Raw genomic sequence first — 25,827 nt, 5'->3', positions numbered from 1 at the left:
ATCTTGAAGTAGGCCTCCCTTGTTTATTTAATGGTACAAAACTTTTTCTTGGGTGAACAAAAATAGACGAAAATTGGACAAAATTGTGGGCTAGTTAAATTTCAAATTTAAAGATCTCTCACTACAGGCGATCGAAGTGGCCTAATTTTGAAATGGGCCTCCCTCTTTTACTTGAATTTTACAATTTTTTTTCTTAGGTGGACAAAAATTGGACCAAATTATGAGGTAGTTAAATTTCAGATTTGAAGATATCGCACAACTTTCGTAATCAAAGTGGCGAAAGTTTTAAATGGCCCTCCGTCGTTTATTTGAATTTTCAAAATTTTTCGTGGGTGGACAAAAATGAATGAAAATTGGACAAAATTGTGAGCTAGTTACATGTCGAATTTGAAGATCTCGCACTACAAGTCATCAAAGTGGCCAAATTTTTAAATAGCCCTCCCTCGTTTACTTGAATTTTACCAAAAAAAAAAAAAATCTTGGGTGGACAAAAATGAACAAAATTCTGACGTTAAATTTCAGATTTGAAGATGTCGCACTACAACTAAATGTGCCTTGTTTCAGGAGATAATTTCTAGAAGATTTTTCTTTCGGTATTTTTGCCTTCCCACAGGACCACACAATTTCACATCCACATACATACAACGGTAGCAACTTTAACTTCCGTAGAAATGATGGGTGGAAATTTTATTGTAGGTGATTTGACACCATTATTTATATCTTCTATTTAAAAAAAAAAAAGGTATCAATCATGCATTATTGCCAGGAGGATGAATCACTCACCCCCCTTTTTTTTATTCTCCTTTTACATGACCTTGGAAGATATTCGAAGCCGACAACAATGAACATTTCAAGGTCTTGAGTCTATTTATATTAGAAACTTGGAATTCCATTTATGAGGAAAGTTATTGCACGTTAAAATTATCAATTTGGTCATTTCTTTAAATATGCATTTATATGCAATAACGACATAAACATGCACTAACCACCGAAATATGCAAATATATGCACCATAAAATTCTACTATTTTACCCCAAAACTGCTGAAACGAATTTCTGTTTAAAGAGCATATGAATATCACATCAGGAAAAAAAATGCAAGTATGCAAAAATTCGAAGTCTACTGATGACCTATGCCTCGGAATCCAAGCCAAGTTTTATTATTATTATTATTATTATCCCTTCGAAAGTGTGACCCAAAATTTGATGCCCCATAACTCGGGAACGAAAAGCCTGTATAACATAATGCTGTATTTCACACATGTGTTAGCAGGTCGTGCCTATCACCATACCGAGGTTGATCCAGATCGAATGAGTTCGGTGTATGTACTTTTGTTTTCCAAAATGTGACCCAAAATTTGATGGCTCATAACTCGCGAACCAAAAACCTGCACACTATAAAGTGTCATACGCTTGTGTAGCAGGTCAGGGTCTGCCACCATCTCAAATTTGATCCAGATCGGAGGAGTTCTGTTGGACTCGTACGATGTGTGGTGTCCTTGATTTTTCACGGACAACCAGTGAAGGAAATAACAAGTTATTTACTAAACCGTATACTAAGTCATATGCTAGACAGTATATACGTAAAAATGCGATACATTCTCCGCAAATAAAATCCAATATATGGAAGGTTGATCACTCTCTCTCCTAAACAGAAACTAAGTGTTTTATTGATTAATACGAGATAATTCGATTGATTTATGAGATCAAACCAGGACCTCCGACGAATAGTATCGTAACACTACGTATGAAATATGATTCGTAGTCAAATATAAATTTGGCCTTTCACTTACAACTTGTGTCTTCTTCTTCTTCTTCTTCTTCTTCTTCTTCTTCTTCTTATTATTATTATTATTATTATTATTATTATTATTATTATTATTATTATTATTATTATTATTATTATTATTATTATTATTATTTTAAGATGGGGGGTCTTCAAAATTTAGAGAAACACTTAATATGATATAAAAGCTATCTTGCGGACAGTTTACAAACCAATAGGATTTTCTCAAGTGCCATGCTCTTACGAGGGAACATGTCTGCCGTGTCGCGACAAAACGCTGTAACTTGAGTTACATTGTTTTGTCGCTATAAGCATTTTTGAATTTCCCCCACCGATACTTATGTTCACCAGGCCCAGCATTGAGCTGAGTCAAATACTTTTGAAAATATACCAAAGAGAATTTCGATGTAAGTAGGAAATTAGCCGGTCTGTAGCGACTTTACGGCTCTTTTTCTCAAAACTGCTCCGCCAAAGTTACAGCGTTTTGTCGCGACAGGGCAGATGTAGGCACCACAAAGAGAGACATCAACCAGCATTAAAATACAATTAAGATATGTAAAATGGGAAACCCAACTCCTGAACTGTCACAACATTTATGCAATAATCACATGGCATTAACAAATCAAAAATTTAAACTTAATGCAGAGAGGATAGTTATGGAGTCTTTTTTTTTTTTTTTCAAATAGAAAGATAAGACTAGACCTCAGTTGTGGATGTATTTTCGGATCGGATCTATTATTCGTGCTATTAACTTCGTATTTGAGGCGTGTTATCAACTCCGAATCTGGCAACCTTGAAGCCAAATAACATAATTGCACTATAGAGTAAAAGAAAAGACTAAGTTGGGTTTTTTGAAATTACCTACATATGGGATAGATTCATTCAAGTTTTAAGGCTTTTGATATGTATATCCGTGTGTCCGTCCGTTCGTCCGGGAGAAGAAATCTCAAGAACTATTTGATGGATCACCATCGATATTGACGAGGGTGTGGAGTGTCAAAGGTTAAGAATGGAGTTCGTTGATTAAGTTGATCCCAAGATGTGAACAATCATAAATCGGTTCCCTATGTATTCCTATGAGAAGGGTTTGTAAACGTGCCTGAGAAATATGTAACATATTTTATTTTAATGCTTTGATGGGTTGTCTAGCTTTAGAATATGATTAAACTCCTTCACATGGTGTACACTGTGACACTTTTTTTTTTCCTGTATTCCTTCGAAAGTCGGATGAAGAGCTCCATGTTGTTTAGAAACGTAGTATGCTGAATGACACCAAGGATAATTTTACATTTGAGGAATTCAGTGGTAGAGCGTTCACCTCCAGTGCTTGGGGTCCCTGGTTCGACCCCAGCTCGCGCCGTGTGGACTTTGTGGTGGACAAACACCGTGGTCATGGGTTTTCCCGAGGTTCTCTCACTTTCTTCGTTCCATCATTTCATTCATTTTTCATCATCACCGTCTTCTTTAACCTAACCGGCATAACCGTGGGACGTAAAGATTTCATTTTCATTGTACATTTGAGGAAGGTGAAAGGAAAGGAATGAATCATATCGAGTTTACACAATTAGGAAAATTACGCAGCTATACTAAAAAGTCATTATTTGACGTCAACTCCCCCCCTTCCCTATACTAACCAGGAATGAGTTTCCCAATTGGGGAAAATAATATTCTTCATTGCTTTTAGCAAATATTAATTATAAGTACTCATTGCATATACTTAACGGGTAACAAGTTTGGTTCATGTATTTTTCTCTAATTTTTATTCTGGATAGCAATTAGTGACTAAGTCCAAACCCCAATTTTGATGGCCAGTGACTCAGGAACGAAAAATCTTCACAGGAAAATACTTCACATACATACTAATCAAGTCAGGGTCTATCTTCATGCAAAGTTTGGTCAAGATAAACGAGTTCTGTAGATCGTGTATAATATATACCGCCACTGTGATTTTTTAAAACAGTAAAATCAAGAAAATGACGAAAGAAACGCCATTGAAAAAGTTACAATTGGGTTCTGGCATGAATATAAATGTTTATATTGGCGTTACAAAAGTAATGTAATTGTAAGTAAAGGAAGGTATCAAGGACTAAAAGATTAAGAACCAGCTATTTCAAGGTATCCAAACAATTATTGAAAAACCATAACAAAAGTAAAAATGTAGTTCTTCACAGTTCGAAAAGTCAAAGATCAATTTTTGAATCGTGTTAAAGAAAACTTACGTGAATTAGGGCCATAGTAGTCTTAATAAAAACTTGCAAAATATCATTCAAGGTTTTCAAGAAAATATAGCTAATATCACCTTCTTAAAAAAGATAATATTTAATTACTCATTCACACCTAAACGTTAATTGATATACGTCGTTAGTTTATGGTGATATCTAAACAACGTATCAAGAACATCCATAGGCAACACTGAGTTAAAATTAAAGCCAGACGGACAAGTTAATAGCAATCAAGATGTATGTTTATTATTTTACGATTTTCCTCTAAATTTAAATCAGAGATATCTTGCTTAGTTCCGTATTTGTTTTTTCTATCCAATCGCCATATTATCCTTTTTGTTACCTTTCATTGGATGATGGTGTCTGATAACATCTAGTGCAGTCATCTCGTTGAAAGGCGTTTTGGGGGGAGAACTGCATACTTACAGAAATAACATCATACACTGAGTCATACATTTTTAATTCTTAAATAAATAAATATTTTTTTTTTTTTATGGTTTTGAATAATAAGGAAAGTTAAATATAATACCTAACAATAATTTTCTTCTCTTATTGTTGGATAATATTAATTTCCATAGTACCAAAACAGCAGCAATAACTTTTGAAAAACAATACAAATCAATTGGTTCACTTTTCAAGAACATATATACACGGAAGTATTTAATTATATTATTTAAGTAGTCTTCAGTGAACTGTGTGGCCAGTAAAGTCTTACATGAACATCAAAAGAGCTTAAGACAGTAACATTGAAAGTACTTTTCTTTGTTTATGGGTAAGTAGTGAATCTTAACTTGCGCACAAACCATGCAGCTCTGAGGTGGTTGTTAGTACTGTATGCATTGAATGTGATGATATTGAGTATTGAAATAAGATACGTAAAAGTAGTTATTAAGCCATAACATCGCTTTTCACTTTTTCAATAAAGAAATTTTCCAATATTTATGGTTCAGTAGAGGAATATAAAACTAATGAGCTGAGTTAGTCGGAAGGCATGCAGGAGAGCAAAGGAATAAAGAGAAGAATGTAGTATATATATATATATATATATATATATATATATATATATATATATATATGTGTGTGTGTGTGTGTAGGGAAAGATGATTGAAGAATGAAAATTTGTATATATATAATAAGAATTTAAAAGTAATAAATATAAATTATGAAAATATACGATATAAATAAAAATGAGAGGTAAGGGGGAATGAAAACGTGTGGGAGAAATAATAGAAATAATAATAATACATAAAAGAAGAAGTTGGCGTTGATAAAAATATATGAGAAATAGATTGTTCGTTGATTGATTTGGAGTTTAGTGACCCTCTTAGCATTGCGGCTATATGAGACGTGCACTTACAGCTTATCATGCAATCTGAACACGTGAGCTTCCAGTAGGAACCGAACCCGGATCTCCCTTCAAATTTGCTTACGCTGACTATGTAGTCACGAGGATGATCCTATGGAGAAACGGAGTAAGTGTAGTAACGCAGGTTATTACAAAAAGTTATCAGAGGATTAGCTCGCGGAATAGCAATCTCTCGTCCTATCCCTTTCTGAGGGACATGAAAGAGTCTGAGGCCGGGGGGAGGGGTTAATGATATTTATGTGGAAGATGAGGTCAACATCAAATGTAGAGTTGCCAATTTAGCCACTTCGTGGCCAGATCTGTCCATTTTGAAAACTGGCTAGGCACAAATTTTCAAAAAAACAACTAGTGGCTTTTCTAGCCATATGCTTTTTGCTTTTAGCCATTTCTACCCATTTTTTTAGTTCAGCCACTTTTTTGATATGAGCGTCATTTTGATATTTTCTGAAGTTCGATTCTTTCTCTAAGTGGCAACATTCTGAACCTACTGCTAGAATTGACTCCTTAAAAGATCATATTGATCACTCCCCTTATCGTGATTACACAGTAGAGAATGAGTTCAAAACTTGTCAGTTACCAGTAGACGTTGAGAAAAATCTTTGAAAAAGAAGTGTAAGCTTGAGTAAAAAAATTATTAAAGAAATTCAGAATACACTTCCTGATTATATAGACGTCCTTAGAAAATAACGCTTTTCAGTGTTAATGAGGATTTTAACCACTGAAATAGTCTTTTACTGACTTAGCTTTAGCTTTCACTTTGGGATTTGAAGATAATATGGATAAAATTGGAAATTATTTTAGTGGCGAACATAAATTTCGTGAAATGGGTAAATGAGTCTTCAACTGAAGAATTTTTGTAAGAAGTAAAGCAGTACACAGATGCTGGAGGAGTCTCCATTTTCAGAATTCGTTTCGTTGGTTTTCTTTCATACTAACGCTTCCACATTCGAACGTGGAAGTGAAGTGTATTCAATCAGGTGAATATAGTTTTACACACACACACACACACACACACACACACACACACACACACACACACACATATATATATATATATATATATATATATATATATATATATATATATATATATTAAAAAAAAAACTTAGTAACAGATTGAAAACAAAAACACTTTCTTCAGTTTTAAGAGTAAGATTTGAGTTGCGCCGTGTGCAAACGTGTAATTTTCTGTATGAAATTTCAGGCACAGTTCTGCAACTAATTGAAGCAAAATCAGCCCGGTACATGCAACCAAGACAAAAGGACCTACCCCCCAATCTGGAGAAGTAGAATATGATGATGATATTTATTTCTGTTAGAGGAGTTTTGTTTTAATTTTATATTATAGAAACCGAATATATTTAACTTTGTCTCAGCGCGGAAATTTGCTTTTTTGTTTTTTTTCTAAGTATTTCTGGCCATTTTTAGCTATACAGTTTAGCCACTTTTTCTCGTTGAGTGTTGGCATCATTAATCAAATGTATTGTTACGATGGGTTACGAGCTCAGGGATGCGAAGCGAGCCAATAAAAGACTCGACAATGCATTTAAGAATGCAAATAGGTTGGAAGAATTGTAACTACCAGACTTTTAGGAAGTATAGCTGTAGTGCGTTCGATGCTCTTCGAGCTAGGAACCCCGTACTCTAAAGATGGACGTGCTGGCTACTAAATTAAAACTATTGTATTAGTAAGACCGAAATTGGACGGATTTAGGTACAGCAAACTGTATGTTAAAAGTCATTTTTTCTGTAAAAAGAACATTATCAGTTAGGCGGGAAACTTCCAAAACTTTTAGAACAAAGAAACGCGATTTTTTGAAAGCTAAATTAAGGAACTTGAAGATAATAGTAAAAATAAAAACATTCGGGATATGTATAAGGGAATCAACGAATTTGAGAAAAGCTATCAACCTCGTGCTTATATATTAAAGAAAGCTGACGGAACAGTTTTCACTGATACAGATGGCATCTTAAATAGATGGAAAGAGTTCTTTGACGAATCGCTTAACACGCAGACAAAAAGTAATGTGCGTGGAAAAAGGGAAATACACACTGCAGAACTGCATATTCCAGAACTTAACCGAATAGAAGTAGAAATCGCTATAAAAAAAACTAAAGGAACACAAATCTCCGAGTGTCGAAGAAATTCCGGCTGAGTTAATTCTAGCTGGAGGCGAAAAATTGTTGAACAAGATACACAGTACTATCCATGGCTTTGGATTGGATATTGTAACAAAAAGAAATACTGACCAAAGCTTAAACACACACTCTACTTTAAACTATAATGTGTAACGGTTTCGGATATCTAATATATTCTTCATCGGAAGGAAAAAATGCCACAAGAGTGGAAAAAATCAATTATTGTTCCACTTCACAAGAAAGGCGACAAAACTGACTGTAATAATTATCGAGGCATTTCTCTCCTGTCAACACGTTCTATAAAATTCTCTCAAACATTCTATTAGCAAGATTGACTCCATATGCAGATGAAATTATTGGAGATTATCAGTGCGGATTTAGATGAAATCGATCAACTATCGACCACATATTTACCATTTGACAAATACTCGAAAAGAAGTGGGAATACAATACCCCGATACATCAAATATTTATTGATTTTAGAAAGGCTTACGACTCGGTTAGGAGAGAAACATTATACAACATTCTTACAGAATGTGGAATACCGAAAATGCTAATTACATTAATTAAGATATGTTTAAAAGAATCTCAAAGTAAAGTCCGGGTAGGAAAATTTTTGTCCACGAGATTTCACGTCGAGAATATCCTGAAACAAGGAGATGCGTTGTCGCCATTATTATTCAACTTTGTTCTCGGATGCGCTATAAGAAAAATCAAAGATAGCAACCAGGGCCTAGAGTTGAATGGTGTTCACCAGGTTATGGCATATGCTGATGATGTAAATTTAATAGGGAATGATAGGAGAACAATATAAAGAAATGCAGAGGTCTTATTAAACGCTTGCAGGGACGTGGGTTTAAAAGTAAATGCAGAGAAAACTACGCACATGGAAGTTCGTCGGGATCATAATACAACAAATTATGGATGCGTTAAAATATCGAATAATACTTTTGATGAAGTGGATACTTTCAAATATCTAGGATCAATGTTAGCAGACGAAAACCATATTCACGAAGAAATTAAATGTCGACTAAAAGCAGGAAATTCGTGTTATTATTAGTTCAAAATCTCTTGTCCTCGCGAATTCTGTCGACGAATTTGAAGCTTAAAAGATATAAAACGATAACCATGCCTGTTGTTCTATATGGTTGGGAAACATGGTTGCTTACTCGAAAGGGAGAACATAGACTGAAAGTATTTGAGAACAAGATCCTAAGACGAATATTCGGACTCAAGAGAATTGGGAATGGGGCATGGCGAAAACTTCATAACGATGAACTATATAATTTATACGGTTTACCAAACATTGTTAGGGTCATCAAGTCTAGGAGACTCAGGTGGGCAGATCATGTAGCCAGTATGAAAGAAAATTGGAACGCTTTCAAAGTCTTAACTGGAAGACCAACCGGAAAACGACCATTAGGAAGACGTGGACGCAGATGGGAGGACAATATTAAGATGGATCTTGCAGAAATAAGAATACAAAGTAGAAACTGGACCCAGTTGGCTAACGATAGAAGTCAGTGGAGAGTTTTTCTGAACGCGGCATTGAAACTCCGGGTTCCATAGGCCATAGAGTTAGTAAGTTAGTTAGTTAATCCCGCTCAAAACCGATGCACATGCATGCAATTTTCGAGCTGATTGGGTAACATAACCAGCTAAATTATTAATGTATTGCATTATTAAGTTGTATTAACGACCAGTACTTTATTACAAACAACTGAATTATATTAGTTTTATTTGCCGACTTTGGATTGTAGTTATTGTATTCGCTGCATCTAGTTATGTTTGACATTGCATGCTTTATTATACATACATCTTTTTGTATCTGCATAGATATGAATAGTTTAATTGAACGTGTTATTTGAAGAAGGGAAACATTGATTAACTGATTTTGAGGAAATAAAACAAGAATTCTGCTGGCCAAAATATTTGGTTTTTAAAATATGTATTTTTATGCCATTGAGTACTTGTCAAAACCATGTGATGATAAAGTTTATTTCCCAATGAATGCGTCTTTTGAATGTGTAGATATTGGCTATAAAGCCTCGTTTTGGCAAAAGTCGAAATATTTTTCTTCTTCAAGTGACACGCTTAAGTATTGCTCTTCTGTATACTTTCATTTTGAAAATTAAATTTATTGTAGAATCGAACATAAGAATTAAAAGTAAATGGTATCTGAACTAAATGGGTAAGTTCTTGATCTGACACCTTATTTCTTAGTGATATTTATGTATATTCATCTTTGAGTAACATATTACACTGTAAGATAGGAGAAAAAAGAGTGGGGTTAAAATTGTCAGGTTGTCCTGAGTAGTTATATCCAACTAAAGAACTGTTATTTAGATGCTGATTATACTCGGTCGTAAAATTAAAGAAAATAAAAATCTTACGAATACTTTTACGAAAAAATTGGTTAGTACTTCCTCTTGAGCCTCAAAGAATAAAGTTAGATGATTCTAATTCCTTTTAACTTATTAAAAATATATTAAGTTGTGAAGAAGCATATATTTTTTATACTGAATAGAAAGTTTTATTTAAGAAAGAAAATGAAACTAATGGAACTGTGCATATCAAATACAAAACGGATCTTTCCAATTTTTAAAATTGTTTCGGTAACTTAGACTCTCATATAAGCATTGTGAGTAGTGCCAGTTTTTCAGTCTGGGTTCGATAATGTGAATATATATTCAAAATAAAGCTGCCTGGATAGTCTGAGTGGTTGCACACAAGTCAGATAGTGTGGAGGTGTTAGGGATTTAGTCTTAAGTGTAATTTTATATTCTTAATCATATCTATCACAAGTGAAAAAAAAAAATATAGTGTTACCATTTAGTTTTTGGATCTCCTCTTTTCTTTCGACACCAGGAGGTATTTATTTGACGATATTTTACAAATACGGATAAGTTTTAGTCCTAAAGAAACAGAAACATTTTTTTTTTTAAAAAAGGAAATAACTTGTTTCTAGACAGTCAGTTACTCCCATTTAACGGAAGGAAGTTGACAATTACTACATTCATAATTGTAGGTGTTTACAGATTAGAGTGTTGTTTATTCGTGGCACATAGTTAATTTCCGTTGAGTCAGTTTTTTTTTTTTTTTTTTTAATTTACTAGTATACTGCGTAGTAAGTTTTATCTCCTTTTTCAAATATAGATAAAAAATGTAAAGTTGATATTTTTCTATTGGTTAACAGCGAAAGGACTCATTTGTTTGATAAAGAAAAATGGGTCAAAATATATTGTGGTGTGCAATGCGCAACACATTACTCAACTTTGCAGATATATCCTAAACATAGATGGAAGTCCGTTTATCGATAGTAAGTATTTTCGGAGTTCAAAGTATTACATAAGATAAGCATAAAGTCTTAGTAAACATGAATGTAAAATCTGTAAAAAGATATGACGATAAGTGACTTTTATGCCTCTTTTTCTATTGGAACGGAACTTTCTGTATGAAAAGTAGACTTTGTAGCTAAAAATAAATAAATAAATGCCACTACCCCATTTGGCTCAAATCTTACAGCATCACAAACGTAATGACGTCCGGTTCAACAGCTATATCGAGTGGTTAGAATATGATTTAATAACCTGATGTGACTCAAAATACTACGAATATATACACTAAACATTGGACATAACAAATGTGACAATTCTAGCTGTAACTTTTTGACTACAGAAAGCAATGTGCATGTAGCTGAACAAGCAACGCAACAATTAAAACATACTGAACCTGGGCGGGTATTGCTACCAAAAAATTACCACAATATCTGCTGTTAATCACTGCTGTCTTGACACATTATAGGTCCGGGAGCAAACCAGTGTGCTGGATTCCTATGAATAAAATTTACACATAATATAAATAATTATAGTCTTCGGGTCCCCAAGTAAGTAATCATCGGGCCCGTGCATTAAGATGGCCATGCTGTTAATGAATAATAGTGAAATGTTAAAGGATTACACTTAAGCGCATGTAGTCAAAAGTGCAAGTTCGTTTCCGGTATATTGGAGTGAGAAGTTGTGTTTGTAAATAAGGAAGAAAAAAGGGAAAAACTGCACTTGTGAGGGTAATCGTGATCTCTAAAGGTAAAGGTGAGAAAAATAAAGTATGTTCCTATCAAATGAGGAATATGAATTGCGTTGCTATGAAAATAAGGAATAGAGTAGAAATAAATAATAGAATAGGAACGTTTGCGTGCTACATTCTTCTTAAAATCATTGTGTAAAGAATTATCCAATGGAATATGTTCAACCATCTGCACTCAATCGTATCAACTCTTTCTATGTATTATACATTAATATAGTAGCAGATACTGTGATGATATTTGGTGGTTGCGAATAATATCGCTTGGTTTCCTTTCGTTGTGTTACAGAGTGGCAGTTATTCCGAAGCAGAAAATGTTCAAAATTCGAGACATTTCTTTTTAAAGACAAAAAGTCATTACTGATAGAATTTTCGAACTTTTCATGTAGAATATCTAGCATGTATCTTAATGTGATCGCAAGTATTTTGGGTGAATCGTTTTTGAAATATTAAGTCCTTTTGCAGATACGCCTTACAACTTTCGGAAAACTGAAGGTAGTTACGTGTGATACTGTAAGGTATGAGCCAATCGAGATATCGACATTTTTGTGCTACTTGATTTAATTTCCATATGGAAAATACCATTTCAATTGAAAGAGAGACAGGAAACAACCGTTACCGTTATCTCGTCTTAAACTAAATGCATTCTGGAAAAATGAAATTAAATTTTTGAGTTTTACGTCCCACGGTTATGCTGGCTAGGCTAAAGAAGACAGTGATTATGAGAAATGAATGAAATGGTGGAATGAAGAAAGTGGGAGGAAACGGGAGGACCCCGAGGAAACCCACGCACACTAAATACATTCTGGAGTAGAATATTACTAAAAACATTATATGACATACATAGAACAAATCTGTTTTATCCGGAATGATTTTTATCCGTTTTTAGAAAACTATAGAAAACATTACTTGCTTGTACTTTGATTAATAACCATGATACCAAGTTGATGAGTGATGATTATTCCTTTGTGCAGTTCTTTGAATAGTTATGAGATGACTAGAACTTTGTAACACAATTTCTGACTTATTTTTATCAGTACCTTTTATGTAATAATAGTGTAGATAAGGAACTTGTTTCTAAGTATTTAAAATAAGTTATAGATACTGTTTTGTTAGAATTACATACGCGAAATTTGTTTATCATATTTTTTTAAAAATAATTTTTAAATTTACTTTATTATAGAGGTGGGATCCGAATAAACCAAAGCCTACTCTGCAAGATTTTGATAAGAAATTGACTGAAGCCGATGCCTTTTTGCAATTGTTAATCGACCAAGTAAAGGTAAGTACACAAATTTATTTTTCATTTGGAGACTATTCAGTAAGTTTCTGCCATTTTTTAATTCATTAATTCCAACTATTCGGTATAAGTTTTCCAGGTGCCCTTTCAACTAAGATATTGTTTTGCACAAACACGGTTCAGCTGGGGGACTTAAATGTAGAAGTGGGCATTTATTTTAACCTCGTTCAACCTTAACGGTATGCAACTTATTGGTCTTCTTCAACCGGGCTAATCATGACTACGAGTGAGGTTAAAGTCGGATCTCAGTCTTAAGATGTTGCCATAAATATTAATCGGTAACTAGTGAAGTAGTGTCTCATTCATTCCTATACCATTACAATTTTCCAGGAGATCTTTTAGCCTCCAGGTTTGAATTAATTTGATACTCCATGTACTTTCGGACAGAAATTTAAATATGTAAAGATGTGATAATTGGGTTTCGGACTTCCATTACATTGAAAATATTGAATTGCAAAGTTCTGCAAGGGTCACAGTTACTTCACTCCTTCAGTTAATCACATTTTTGAAAATCTGTTCTATTACTTGGCTAGATTAACAGTCATTAAGCTTCATGCTGATAATACCCTGTTAGCGAAGAACCGATAAGTCTAAACTAAATGGCAACACTGAGATGCACCTGTTTCTGGTAACTTTTGTTTTGAAACAGTACTGCCTACTATTTTTTTTTTTTTTTTTTTTTTTTTTGCAGAATATAGAACGTACTTGTGTGGAAAATAAAAAAAAAAGAAAAGAAAAAATAAACGCCAAACAGTACGAAGCGAAACATACATATATAATCGGTTGCAGAACAATGAATCAAAGGAAAAAGCGTATCTTTATTACAAAACGCTAGTTTATGCGGATGTACACCTACGTGGCTAATTTTAGAAGTTGCGCTTTAAACTACTTGCTTTCCCAGAATAGCGATCCATACTCAAAAATAAGACTATTGATGAGACCTTTAGACAATAAAACCAATGCTTCTCAAAAAACATTTTTAGCTTCTGTGTGTCTCAGGGAGGGAGATATTCTGCTATCTATCTGCCTAAGTTATCCCATGGATACTCGGATCAGATTTACGTTAGGGGTCCTGGCTTGACTAGGTGCATCTCCTTGTATCTTCAAATGGAAACGTGAAGGAATACTGAAATACACTGTATTATTATTATTAAAGTTTAAACATTTTAAGGTTGGATAGAGAACATTGATGAAGACCAATTTAAAAATTTTAAGTGGCAAAAAGGTTGGATTAATATCTTGACCTTATTGAAAATATAATTTCAGCATGCAATGTTACTTCTGTTTAAAATGGCTGCCAGTTAAAGTTTGTAAACCACTGTCCCTCTCAAAATATATGGTAGATAATTTGGGGTGGGATTGAGAGTTTCTGTAGTAGTGTTTTCACACTGGACAGTTTTTTTTTTTTCCTTTCTTCTGTACTTCCAGCTTTTGCCACCAATGATTACTACGTCTCCACAAAAACATGAATTTGTTTCCTGTAACAATTATGGAATCTTTAAGCCTGTAGGTGGAATATAAAGTCAGATAAAATATAGTATAGGAGAAAAATACCCGCTACTTTTTGAACGAAGTCGTTGGGCATAATGTAACAGGCACGAGGAACAGGAGAACCACTCACCTGACAGTGACAGGGATGTAACTCGATCAGCCAGTGCGTAGAATGGGGAAGGCCGACGATATATCAGAGTTTGATAAGGAGCCAGATTATGATGATCAGTTGGCTGGAAACGAGCATATAGAAAACAGTGTGACTTGTCAGGTGTTTACTATTTACCGTGGTTAGTGTCTTCCAAGGGTGGGAAAAGGACGGTAAAACCAGCACCAAACTACAAGATATGGGACGGTCACACCACATTAAAGATGTCGGACGTCATAGACTGTCGAGGATATGGCGCAAACCGCGGCACAATTAACAGCCGACTTCAGCGAATACGTCTGAGTACACAGTCACTGTACAGTTAGATATGGGCTTTCGCAGCCGATATTACACGTGTATAATTATTAACCGGATGACATCGTCGATAACGACTTGAATGGGCACTTGCTCGAAACGTGCACAGTAAGATGATGACAGGTCGGTGGTGGCTGCATTATGATTTGGAGAACCTTCACATGGCTATGTGAACCTTCAATAGTGTGTCTAGAGGGCTCCATGACGGCTCCTAGCTATCTCCAGGTCATTGCTGATCACGTACACCCCTTTATGTCGGCCATATATCTAGATAGCATCTTTTAGCGGAATAATGCTTCTTGGTACAAATTCAACGTTGTGCTGTAGTGATTTGATGAGTACAGTAGTAAATTTTTAGTTGCGGCACCCAAACTCACCCAATCTTAACCCAATTGAACACCTTTGGGATGTAATTGAACGTCAGATCCGAGCTCATCGACTTTCTCTGTGGGATTTATGGGAATTAAGTGATATGTGTGCAGATGTGGCGCACAATGCCTCCAACCAGCTAGCAGGGTCTCATTGCTTCCATGCCAAACAAAATTCTTGCTGTCCTGCGAGCCAAGGTAGTCATAATGTTCTGACTGGTCAGTGTATATTCGTTGAAACTCAGAAAGTCATGTTACGTAATGTAGAATAATATAGAGTATTTTTATATTCCGACACGTTTCTAAGGTAAAATTGGGTGCGATAAGAATTTATTAACTCTATATACAGGGTTTGTTCAAAGAGTACAAGGTAACCAAAAAAACTTCTTGCCGTTTTAGAGCAGTGATAAACAAAGAGCAATACAATGGACGGTACGTACCTTTAGGTTTCGAAGTAATCTCCATCTGCATCCAACATCTTTTGGCAACGTCCCTACAGCTGCACAACACCGTGGCGATCATGGATGCAAAGAAATTCGTGAATGCGTTAAGCAGGTCTCCTTCATTTGCGAAGGATCTCCCACGGAGGTGGTTGTCGAGGGAATGATCGTCCAGGTTGTAATCTGTTGGTGTAAGAATATGGTGCATGGCACATTGTCTCCCAGCCAAGTTGCTCCACATGTGGCTTGGCATTGTCGTGCAGGAACAGCACACCCTTGCGATTCACCAATGCTGGCTCCTTCTGCCACAATGCACGGTGCACCCTTTGCAACTGCTGAAAGTAGAAGTCAACAGTGATAGCCTGACCAGATGGAAGGAGCTCATAATGTACCACTTGCCGACAATGCCGTCATACGGAGGGCATAGCCTTTCGTCGATGCAGAGGTAGTCTTGAGATGTGAGAATAAGGGTCATGTGGCGACAACTAATGTCTGGTACGCTTGGGAGTGTCATGGAGGACCCACTTTTCGTCATCAGTGAGGAAGCAATCAAAGATGGTTGTGTGAGCGGAGTGAGCAAAAACAAACAGGCTGTCACTCGTTGTTCTTTGTTGGCCGCCGACAATGTGTAGGGTACCCACATGCTTAACTTGTATGACTTCCTTATCCCATGTAGGTGCAGTCTAACTGTTTTAGCGGAAACATGGAACATTTGTGCAAGTCATTACACGTTACACCACTGTGTTCCTCGATGGCTGCATTCAAGGCCTCGTCATCCAACACATGTAGTCGTTTACTGCGAGGTTCATCCGAAAGGCTTACATCTACTGAATGGAATTTCTGGAACCAATGCCTGGCGTTGCGTTCGTTAACAGCACTTTCCCCAATTACCTGATAGATGCGGCCACTTGATGCGGCAGCTGACAGGTCCACTTTAAAGTCATACAACAAACACACGCGAACAAACTGCTTCGATACCTCCATTTCTCTTCGACACTGGACGAGCTATGCTGTATGTGCTCAACGTATTTGTATTACTGAAGGTCGATGGTCAGACTAGCTCCCGATCGCTTGGTAGACACGTACATCATTTCCTCTCTGTGAGCACATGATTAATGGGACGTCAAAACAGGCAAGAACTTTTTTTGGTACGCCGCCTGGAATTCTGGGATTCTGGGTGGGAGATTAGAAAGAAGTTGGGCGGGGCCAGATGTGGACTGTAGGGAGGATGAGGCATCGTTGTCCATTGTGTTTCGCCAGAAAAAACTTTACGCGTAGCGACGTGTGACTCGTCATATTATCATGGTGGAGAATTAAAGTGTCGAGGTTCCTTTCAGAAGTGACAGGCTCTCAACCTTTGAGTTTCACACAAAACTTGATCGCATACAGCTGTTCAGTCGTGCGGTGTATCTTGATTTCTGTCTACACTACAAACCGCTAACTAAAGGTGCGATCTACACTCTACAAAAGCAACTGAGCTGATCCATGTTGTATACCTGGCATTCTCTACCAATGTTCTTCCCTGCCCCTCGTCTAGAAACAGTCTCGATACTTTCTTGACAAACTTGTAGAGCTGTCTCCAGAGTTTGCCCAAGTGGGACTAGCCCGAAAAAAAAACGCATTTTTTCGGGTTAGACCCACCTAAAAAAAAATTAAAATCCACCTGGGTTTTTTAGCTTTTTGGTAGTATATTATTAGTACAACTAAGGTGCTCACATTGAAAGTGATTTTTATCAGATTTTAGACTTTCCTTTGACGAGTTAGATACTTTCACGTTAAGGGATACAACAAGATTGAACATAAGACCTTTATAAAGTTCTGAATGCATAGAATGGATAAAAATAATCTTACCTTAGCTGAGATAATTATAAAACAAATTAATATATGGATTATGCTTATAGCCTATTTGAAGTAAAATATGCAATTTTATATTTTAGAAAATACTTTTCGTGAATAGTATGCTCGCCGACTCGGTGAATAGTGTGCTTATCTCTCATATGTTTGACGGGTTTAAAGCCATCGGTGCAGGCACTACCAGTAAATATGTAGTGTATTCGTAAAACTATTAGCATTATTTTTGATTACCTTTGATGATAGCACAGGTATTCTCCAGTAAAATTTGATTTTCCAACAACAACAGTTTAGTTCAGTTATTTGTTGCTACTCTTCAAATAAGCATTCTGTAGAATCAGCACCAGCAATAGTGTAAAAATTTTTGTCAAATTTAAGAATCTTAATGTTCAGAGTTCCGAAAACTAATTACGTAACGGTTACTATTTCAAGTGCTGAATTCAAACTTCAGTACTAGTGGAAGTTTCCATGTACAGTAAAGGAAGCTGCATTTTCGAAGGAAGAAAAAAAAAGTCACGAAAGAAGTGCTCGGGAAATTCCCGCAATTGAACGCGCAAAGCATCGGAAGTGAATACTTCAACAATAAAACTACTTATTTTACGCGGGAAGATATTTAATTTCATTTAAGACATTTTGAAACATTTACTTTATAAAATATGAATTATATCTTTGTTAATGGTTTTAAATTAATTTTCTGGAAAGACCCGTTTTGCAACACGGGCGTCGTTAGCGGGAGGTCGGGGGGACTCGTTTCCCCAGACTTTAGTCAAATGTACTTAAAGAAAATAAGACAACTTTTGTCGGAAAGATGATTTTGATTTTGATTCATCCGACCCCCCTCCCAGATTTAAAAAGCTAACGACGCCAGTGCTTGCAGCAAATGCTCGGTAAATTCCCGCAATTGAACGCACAAAGTATCGAAAGTGAACTTCAACAATAAAACCATTTATTTTACGCTGAAAAATATTATGTCGCATAAGACATTTCGAAACATTTGTTTTATAAAACATGAATTATATCTTTGTTTTCAGTTTGGTGAACGTTACTGAGGCTCTGGGATGATTCGATCTACATTTGTTCGTTCGTCTGCCTGTATCACTCATACTACAGGGTACCACTTTCCGTCTTTTAAGCTTAAATTTTCAGGGTACAAGCACGGGACATACAATTTCCTGTATAGATTTTGGCGGCATATCAACATAAAATTTCAGAATGGTGGCCATCTTTTCAAAATAGCGGGTATTCACGCTACAAAGCGCAATTTTCGGTCTTTTACGTTTAAATTTTTAAGATTACTAATAAAACTCCAACTGACCAAAGCAGTATATATATATTTTAAGATTATATATTTGTTACATGGCCGAAACTGTAACACAAATATATAATCTTGAAATATATATACTGCTTTGGTCAGTTGGAGTTTTATTAGTAATCTTGAATTTTCCAAAGCTACAATGAATAATTTACAAGTTAAAATTTTCAGAGTAAAGGCACGAGACACTAAATTAGCTGCATATATTTTGGCGGCGATCAGACGTAAAATTTCAAAATGGCGGCTGTTTTTTCAAAACAGCAGTGAATAGAAAATTGTTACAAGTTGACAACGATAATCGTGAAATATAAATCACATTTTAACACTTTTACCCCAAAGAAACTCGAAAAAAGAATTAAACCCGAAAAAAAACATATAGGCTCAAATTGGTTGGGCTTTTCCAACAAAAAAAAAAAAGTTTTTTTTTTTTTCAAACCGTGGCTGTATCGAATATGAGTGAGTTTTGCCAAATTAAAATATTTGAATGTTGTTCTTAAAGAAGTTTCCCAGAATATTATCATCATTATTAACATTATTTAAATCTTCAGGCATTTATGTCTTGTAAGAGTCATTATCTTAACTATCAAAAGAAAGTCTAAACGGATTAAATTATCGTACGAATTTCCCCTGATACTTTGGAAATTTGGTTTACTAACTCAGTAATTTTTTGTTCGTATTTTATATCCTTATTAAGCACCTAAAAAGGTTTTTCATCCTTCGACCCTATAAGGAGAAATGCTATGATAAAACGTAAAATGTACCTAGAAAAACAGATAGATAGAATGTACGTAGATAATCATCCTCAGCAGCAATAACCTCTCTTTAGCTCTCGATTAGACTATGGATCTTATGGTGAGAGAACACAGTTAAATGTGAACTAAGGAGTCGTTCAGTGCGTGGGCAACCTCGTCGAGGGTTCTAAACCATTGTCTCTCAACATGTAGTTATCTAACGAACGATAATTCGACGATTCAATGTCCAAGAAATATGGGGGATGCATTCCCTTTCCAAACCATATCGAATATTGGTGTCACGGATATCTTCGCAAAAGTGGCTTTGCTTTGTCGTGAAATAAAATAATACCTCTGGTACTCACAAGTACCGGCTCTACGAATTTGAATATTTCATGTGTATTTTCTAATTGCTGCGGATACGTAGTTGCATTGATCCTCTGGTCAGGTGGCAGCAGTTTGTGATGTATGATATCTCGAGCAGTCAACCATATATAGCTTTATCTTCTGTTGATATAGTGGCGATTTAAATCGTTTAAGAATTATTTCGTGTTGTGCCAACCACATTTGAGCACCGTGGAGTATCGTAAGGAACCCGGTTCTCATCGCACGTGAGCACTCTCTCCGGAAACGAACCCTTTCGTTGATGAGAAGCTATAGGCATTTGCCCATATCTCTTTCTAGACGCAGTCAACTCACGTGGACTCATTGTCCCACTACATATCGTTGACCAAGCTAATGAAGATTTGCATTGCATTTGAATTCTGTTACGATAATAAGCAGTAAAGGTTTAAGTGGATAAAGAATGTTTAAGATGTAAACACATAGTCTGATGGTGGGAAATTAACGAATAAACAGATGCGAATTTTGGTGATTAATGATAGACCCGATGGCAGAACTTTCTTTGTCTTTCTGCGATGAGCTTCTGTAAGTCAAAAATTTTCTGCAGCAATTCCAAAATAAAAAATCAAGATGATACTATCATACTTTTATTACAGCGTTACATGGCAATTATTCTGCACAAACGCGGCAGATTTTCTGCGATCACATCGCAGATCGCGGCATGTTCTGCTATGGAGATGATAGAGATTGAACTTTGTTATTAAGGGTGTTAAGTAAAGTTGTAAGTTAGTGAGTATTCGCTGATTGTCGGTGTTTTAGAAGAGTTGTTTGTAATCATAGAGTTGAGACCAAGTTAGAGATGAAATGTAACAAGGGATCTTCATAATCATAGAGGTGTACCATATCAATGATAAGATGTAATAAAGATACAAAGAGTTGCAGAATCTAAGAGAAATCTTCACAATACATGTTTTGGGTATTCCAGCAGTGTGTGATACTATAGTACAGGGTGATTAGAAATTACTGGACGGTTTTAGAAAGATCTATTTTCCATTAATACTAAACATAAATACATGATCTTAGTGTCATTGGAGAGGGAAGTTTGACGTTCTATTCTGACTTTAGATGCTCTAGATGTAAGCCCCGTGTGTAATACGGCAAATGTCCAAGCGGTGATCCCATTCTTGCGAAACCCTCTCAAGCATGTCTAGTGTTATGCTCTCGGTAGTTCTGGCAATGCACTTTCTTAATTCTAGCCATGTAGTTGGAAGTGGAATGATGTGAAGATTGTCCTTGACGAAACTTTACAGGAAGAAATCACACACTGTGAGGTCCAGTGAACGTGGTGTCCATATGCAGAATGTGTTGTCTGCGGCCGTTGCACGACTAATACATTTTCCTGGCAGGTGTAGATTTAGATACCCCCAGACATCCATATGCGGATGCGGAAGGCCCCATCTTGTTCGAAAATGAATCCCTGTTCCTTCTCTTTCGTGAGTTGTGGCATTAACTAACCTTCCACATGTGAAGAAGGTACATGTTTCCTATGAGTGTTCTCGCCCTCTTCCCCTCCAATCAAAAAACAACTGAAAAATATACAATTGATGTGGCTTTATCAGTGAGTGACAAATTAGCTAACAAGCTCTATGTCTGTTCTCAAGAGCCACAAGCCACTTTTGGTCCAGATGTTTTAAAGAAGCAGCATGTTCACGAAATATTCATGTGGAAGCAAGCAAAAGTGGCAAAATGACAAAAGAGCACGTGAAAAGTTTTCTGACTACCGCCTTTAGTGAACATGTACGTGACGATGCGAAGAGCCTATTGCTGTGTGATTCTTTGTCAGCCATAAAGATCATACTCTGTTGGATGAAAGTTTTCCAAACAATGCTGTTACGCTCAAGATATTGCCACCGAAGGCAACAAAATATTGCAAACCACTTGATGTATATTTCTTTATGCAGTATAAACTCTACGTGAGAAGGGTCGTTGATTTTGTAAGACTACAATGTGAAAAATCACAAGTTACATGATCGTCATTTCATCATCAGACTTGACTCTGTGCTATACAATCAACTGTCTGCACCGAAGTACAAACTTACGTGACAATATCCTTGCAAAAGCGAGGTGATGATTTTGACATACCAATATCATCGTTTGAAAATGTAATTAGTGTGGCATTTGATACTGGACTGCTGGAATGTAGAAGTGCTGTTGAATGTGAAAAAGTGGCTTTAGTCAGATGCGCATTTTGTTCTGTTCCTCTTTGCTTTGACCAGTTCATTGGAATCCCACCCACACCTGAACTATGTGGAGTAAATATCAGGCTAGTGGAAGTTTGTTGTTCATATAGTGTAATTATTTTAATCAGAGGAAAATATAGAAGTCGGTCCCGACATTGCAATGTGTGTCCTATTTAGAGATGCAAGGGCTCGGAAAAAAAACGGCTTTTTTGAAAAAAAAAACTCGGTTTTTTCTGCTTCGCTTTTTTGCTTGGGAAATTTTGGGCTTTTTTCAAAATTCTACTTTAAATTGATAAACCATATTTTGTTTCGTTTCTCTATAGCACAAAAAGTCATTTAATTAGTGGTTGATGTCGATAATAATATAAAACCTCAAAAATAAACCATGAATTTCGAAAATATATTTCAAACAGTTTTACTTCTCAACATATTTACATTATGAATTCCAAAGGATTAACCAATGTATATAATAAGATTTTTTTAACCTCCTACATACAAAAGGAAGCAGGGTTGGCAAGAACCGTGGTTGTTTTTGAAAATACCAAAACCCCGTTTTTTGGGGGGAGTTTAAACTAGGTTTTTTGGTTTAAACCAGGCTGTTTTGGGTTTAGATATTTTGCTTTATGTATTTATATTACATATTGACAGAAATAAGTTTGTTTCGCCTTGGTGTTATTATGCAACAATGGGGTTATGCTGGAAGAGGTCACATAAGCTTAAAGAAGTCCGGTCAGTAAATTTCTTAAATTGGGAAACTCCCGCCCTAGCCATCGGGAAAATCCCGTCATTACTCTAAATATAAAACAATAACGGAAAAATCCTGTTATTGCTTTGCATTTAAAATTTAAAGGTCAACGTATCATGATCAGTACGCTAAAACTGAGGTATTAAATTACACATTTAGTACGTACATATCATTGAAAGTCCAATCTAAGCTAATGTTGGAAGCTACGTAGGCAATCGATAAATTTTGCCAATTTCTATCAATATATTTAAGTAACCTTGGCTTCTTTATGAAACAACAGGCATTCAAGCATGCAGAAATATACAATTTGGTTTCGTTTCGTATGTTCAGGCTTAACATCTTACGTAATACCGAGGTTATCAAGAAAACTTTCGCTTAAAGTGACATCTGAACCGCTACTTTGTTTACGCATGAAAAAAGGGTTGTGGTTCGACCGAGAATTTAACATGGGACACTTTGATTAAAAGGTGAAAAGGAAATAAATGTAATGCAGATAGTTTGTTGTGGGGAAACGTCACCATGAAGTTCACACGATTCGCATTTTTCGTTCTTTTTATTTATTTTTTTTTTTTTGGTTTAAACCAGTTGTTTATTTAAAAAAAAGAAAACAAAACAGCTGGTGTAAACCAGCCAACCCTAAAAGTAAATACTTTTAATTTAACCAGCCAACCCTAAAAGTAAATAAAAGTAAATATTTTTAAAAAATACACAAATAACGAGCAAAATTCTATGTAGTATTTTTACTTCAAAATATTCCATACCCTCTTTTTGGAACAAAATAAAATTAAAATAAAACATAAGAAAAATACTTAGATTTATATGATACAATTAAAGGCTGCATATCTAGAGCTTTTGGTTTTGTATATTCTTGAAATTCTACAGTTTTATATAACCACCATCACGGTTTACTCAGTCCTCAAGTTTTCTGAATTTTTAACAAGAGGGATTCAACATATGAAGGGTATGAAGCAAGAACATGGTAACCCACAATTTTACTATTTTAAGAAATTAGAGATTTTCTGCTGCACAATCCATTTTGAAAGTCGGAAAGCTAATTTTTCACATAAGACTATACATGAAGGATTAAACGAAGCGGTATGCGTTGCTGTCTATCTGGTGCTGCATAACTCAGCAATTGAAAATTTGTTGGTTATCATGTTCTTGGCTCACATCCTTCATATCATTATGGAACTCTCCTCAGCCCGTCATAAAAAAATAAAATAAAAATAATAATAATAAAAAAAAAACTACGGAATATATTTAAGTTAAGATAAATACAACTGCACAACAAACATGACTGAGTGGAGCTTTTGCGGTTCTATCGGGAAGTTCGGGATTCAACTCAGCATTCGACCATTCTGACAAAGCTTTTCTTCATTCCATCTGTGAAGTAGAAATAGTGCGTGTACTGTGAGTTGGCCGACTCCCTTTCTTATTGTTTTTAAATCGTTATTATTACTAATTACCAGCAGTGACGGTTTGGCGAAGGTTAGGGGGGCGGTCTTTTGGACTGAAGCCTGTTCCCCAAAATTACGGAATGTCTAAAACAAACGAAATATCTATTAGTCATGCCTTTACTCATAAACTTTAAGCTCCCGTCAAATAAAAATTACGAATGTTTAGAAAAACTAAATATTAGTAAGAAAAAAAACTCCCAAAATACTTTTCTAAATCCGCCACTTATTCTCAGTATAAAATGATCTTCAATGAGGTTGTATCCGGAAGATTATCGCTAAATATATAAACAAAACGAAATATTAGTTATGCCTGTACTCATAAACTTCAAGCTTCTCCCAAATAAAATTAGGACATTTTAGAAAACGAAACAATCAGAGAAATCCCTCCCACAGTACTTTTCATAATCCGCTACTGTTTATTTTTATAAATTAGTATTCAAGGTTGTATCCGGAAAATTATTGCTAAATCGTTGCACAGCAATAGTATAACAGAAATATGGAAGTACGGTTTGACGGATATATTGAAAAACGTACGCTTTGACGGATATATAGAAAAAAATAAGTTTAACTTTTGCACTAGAAGCTAGAGTACTAAGCTCTTAGAAATGAAACACGGATGACAAACTGAAATGATCCCGAGAAGAAAAAAATGTCGATAACTCAAAAGTTAAAATAAAGTTAAATAGCCTCTAAAATTGCCCTCAAATACTACATTCTTCACGTTAGCTTTAATTCGTAAAACATGTGCTCCATCCATCTTGCTGGTGAATTTTAGAGCGAAATATGGCATTTAGGTCATGGAATTCTTATCTAACTATAGAATATATTATAAGAAAGCCATTTAGATAGAAAAATCATGAAAATGAAAAAAGCCAAAATTTCCAAAATTCTCGTTTTTTTCCCAAAAAAGCCGGCTTTTTATGTGAAAAAAACCATCGATTCAAAAATGCCGGCTTTTTTGCATCTCTAGTCCTATTATATCGATATTTTGTTTCTTCGCGTTACCAAAGTTCCTCTCTTAGACCTTGCATAGGTGATCCTTGAAATGTTTCTCGTGGTAAGACTCGCAGTTTTGCATGTGATGGCTCATATCACTGTTTTTGGGATGAGCGATTTATATTTTAAGCACATTTTCGTGCGATTCTGAGCGTTCGAGGTTACGCACATCCCTTGTAAGAGCGATCAAGATTACTGCATACTACTCTACGCAACTATTATCATATAATTCTAAACTGCTGTTCAAACAGCAACAATTTGAAGACTGCACGAGATAAGAAGATTTGTTAATTTTGTTATTTACCTGTTGCTTAATGTAGTAGTCACTTTATTGACATGATATTGGTCTAATATGTTTTGTGTTTCTGTTAAGCTCATGAATATTCAAACGCAGTATAAAATTACATTAAAATTCACAGTTACAGATTTTTTTTAACGATAACTGTTCGTTTAAAGTTGACTTGTTAGTTAAGTCACTCCTATATAATATACCATA

The 25,827-nt window shown here is 35.4% G+C and overlaps 1 protein-coding gene across 4 annotated transcripts in view; it reads left to right on the top strand.

The window, feature by feature from the left end:
• The window catches only part of LOC145673107 (oxysterol-binding protein-related protein 9), a 443,064-nt gene that overhangs the window by 19,665 nt on the left and 397,572 nt on the right, over positions 1–25,827 (top strand). For all 4 annotated transcript variants that reach the window (XR_014128719.1, XM_081742477.1, XM_081742478.1 and 1 more), the window contains exon 3: positions 12,779–12,877. Coding sequence is in view for 3 of the 4 variants with exons in the window: in XM_081742477.1 (XP_081598603.1) it covers positions 12,779–12,877 (99 nt within the window). In the remaining variant the exon portion in view is untranslated. The remainder of the gene's footprint in view (positions 1–12,778; positions 12,878–25,827) is intronic.

Source organism: Thermobia domestica, chromosome 16, assembly GCF_964235325.1.
Source record: "Thermobia domestica chromosome 16, izTheDome1.hap1.1, whole genome shotgun sequence".
Taxonomy (NCBI): domain Eukaryota; kingdom Metazoa; phylum Arthropoda; class Insecta; order Zygentoma; family Lepismatidae; genus Thermobia; species Thermobia domestica.
This window is presented reverse-complemented; position numbering and strand designations above follow the sequence as displayed.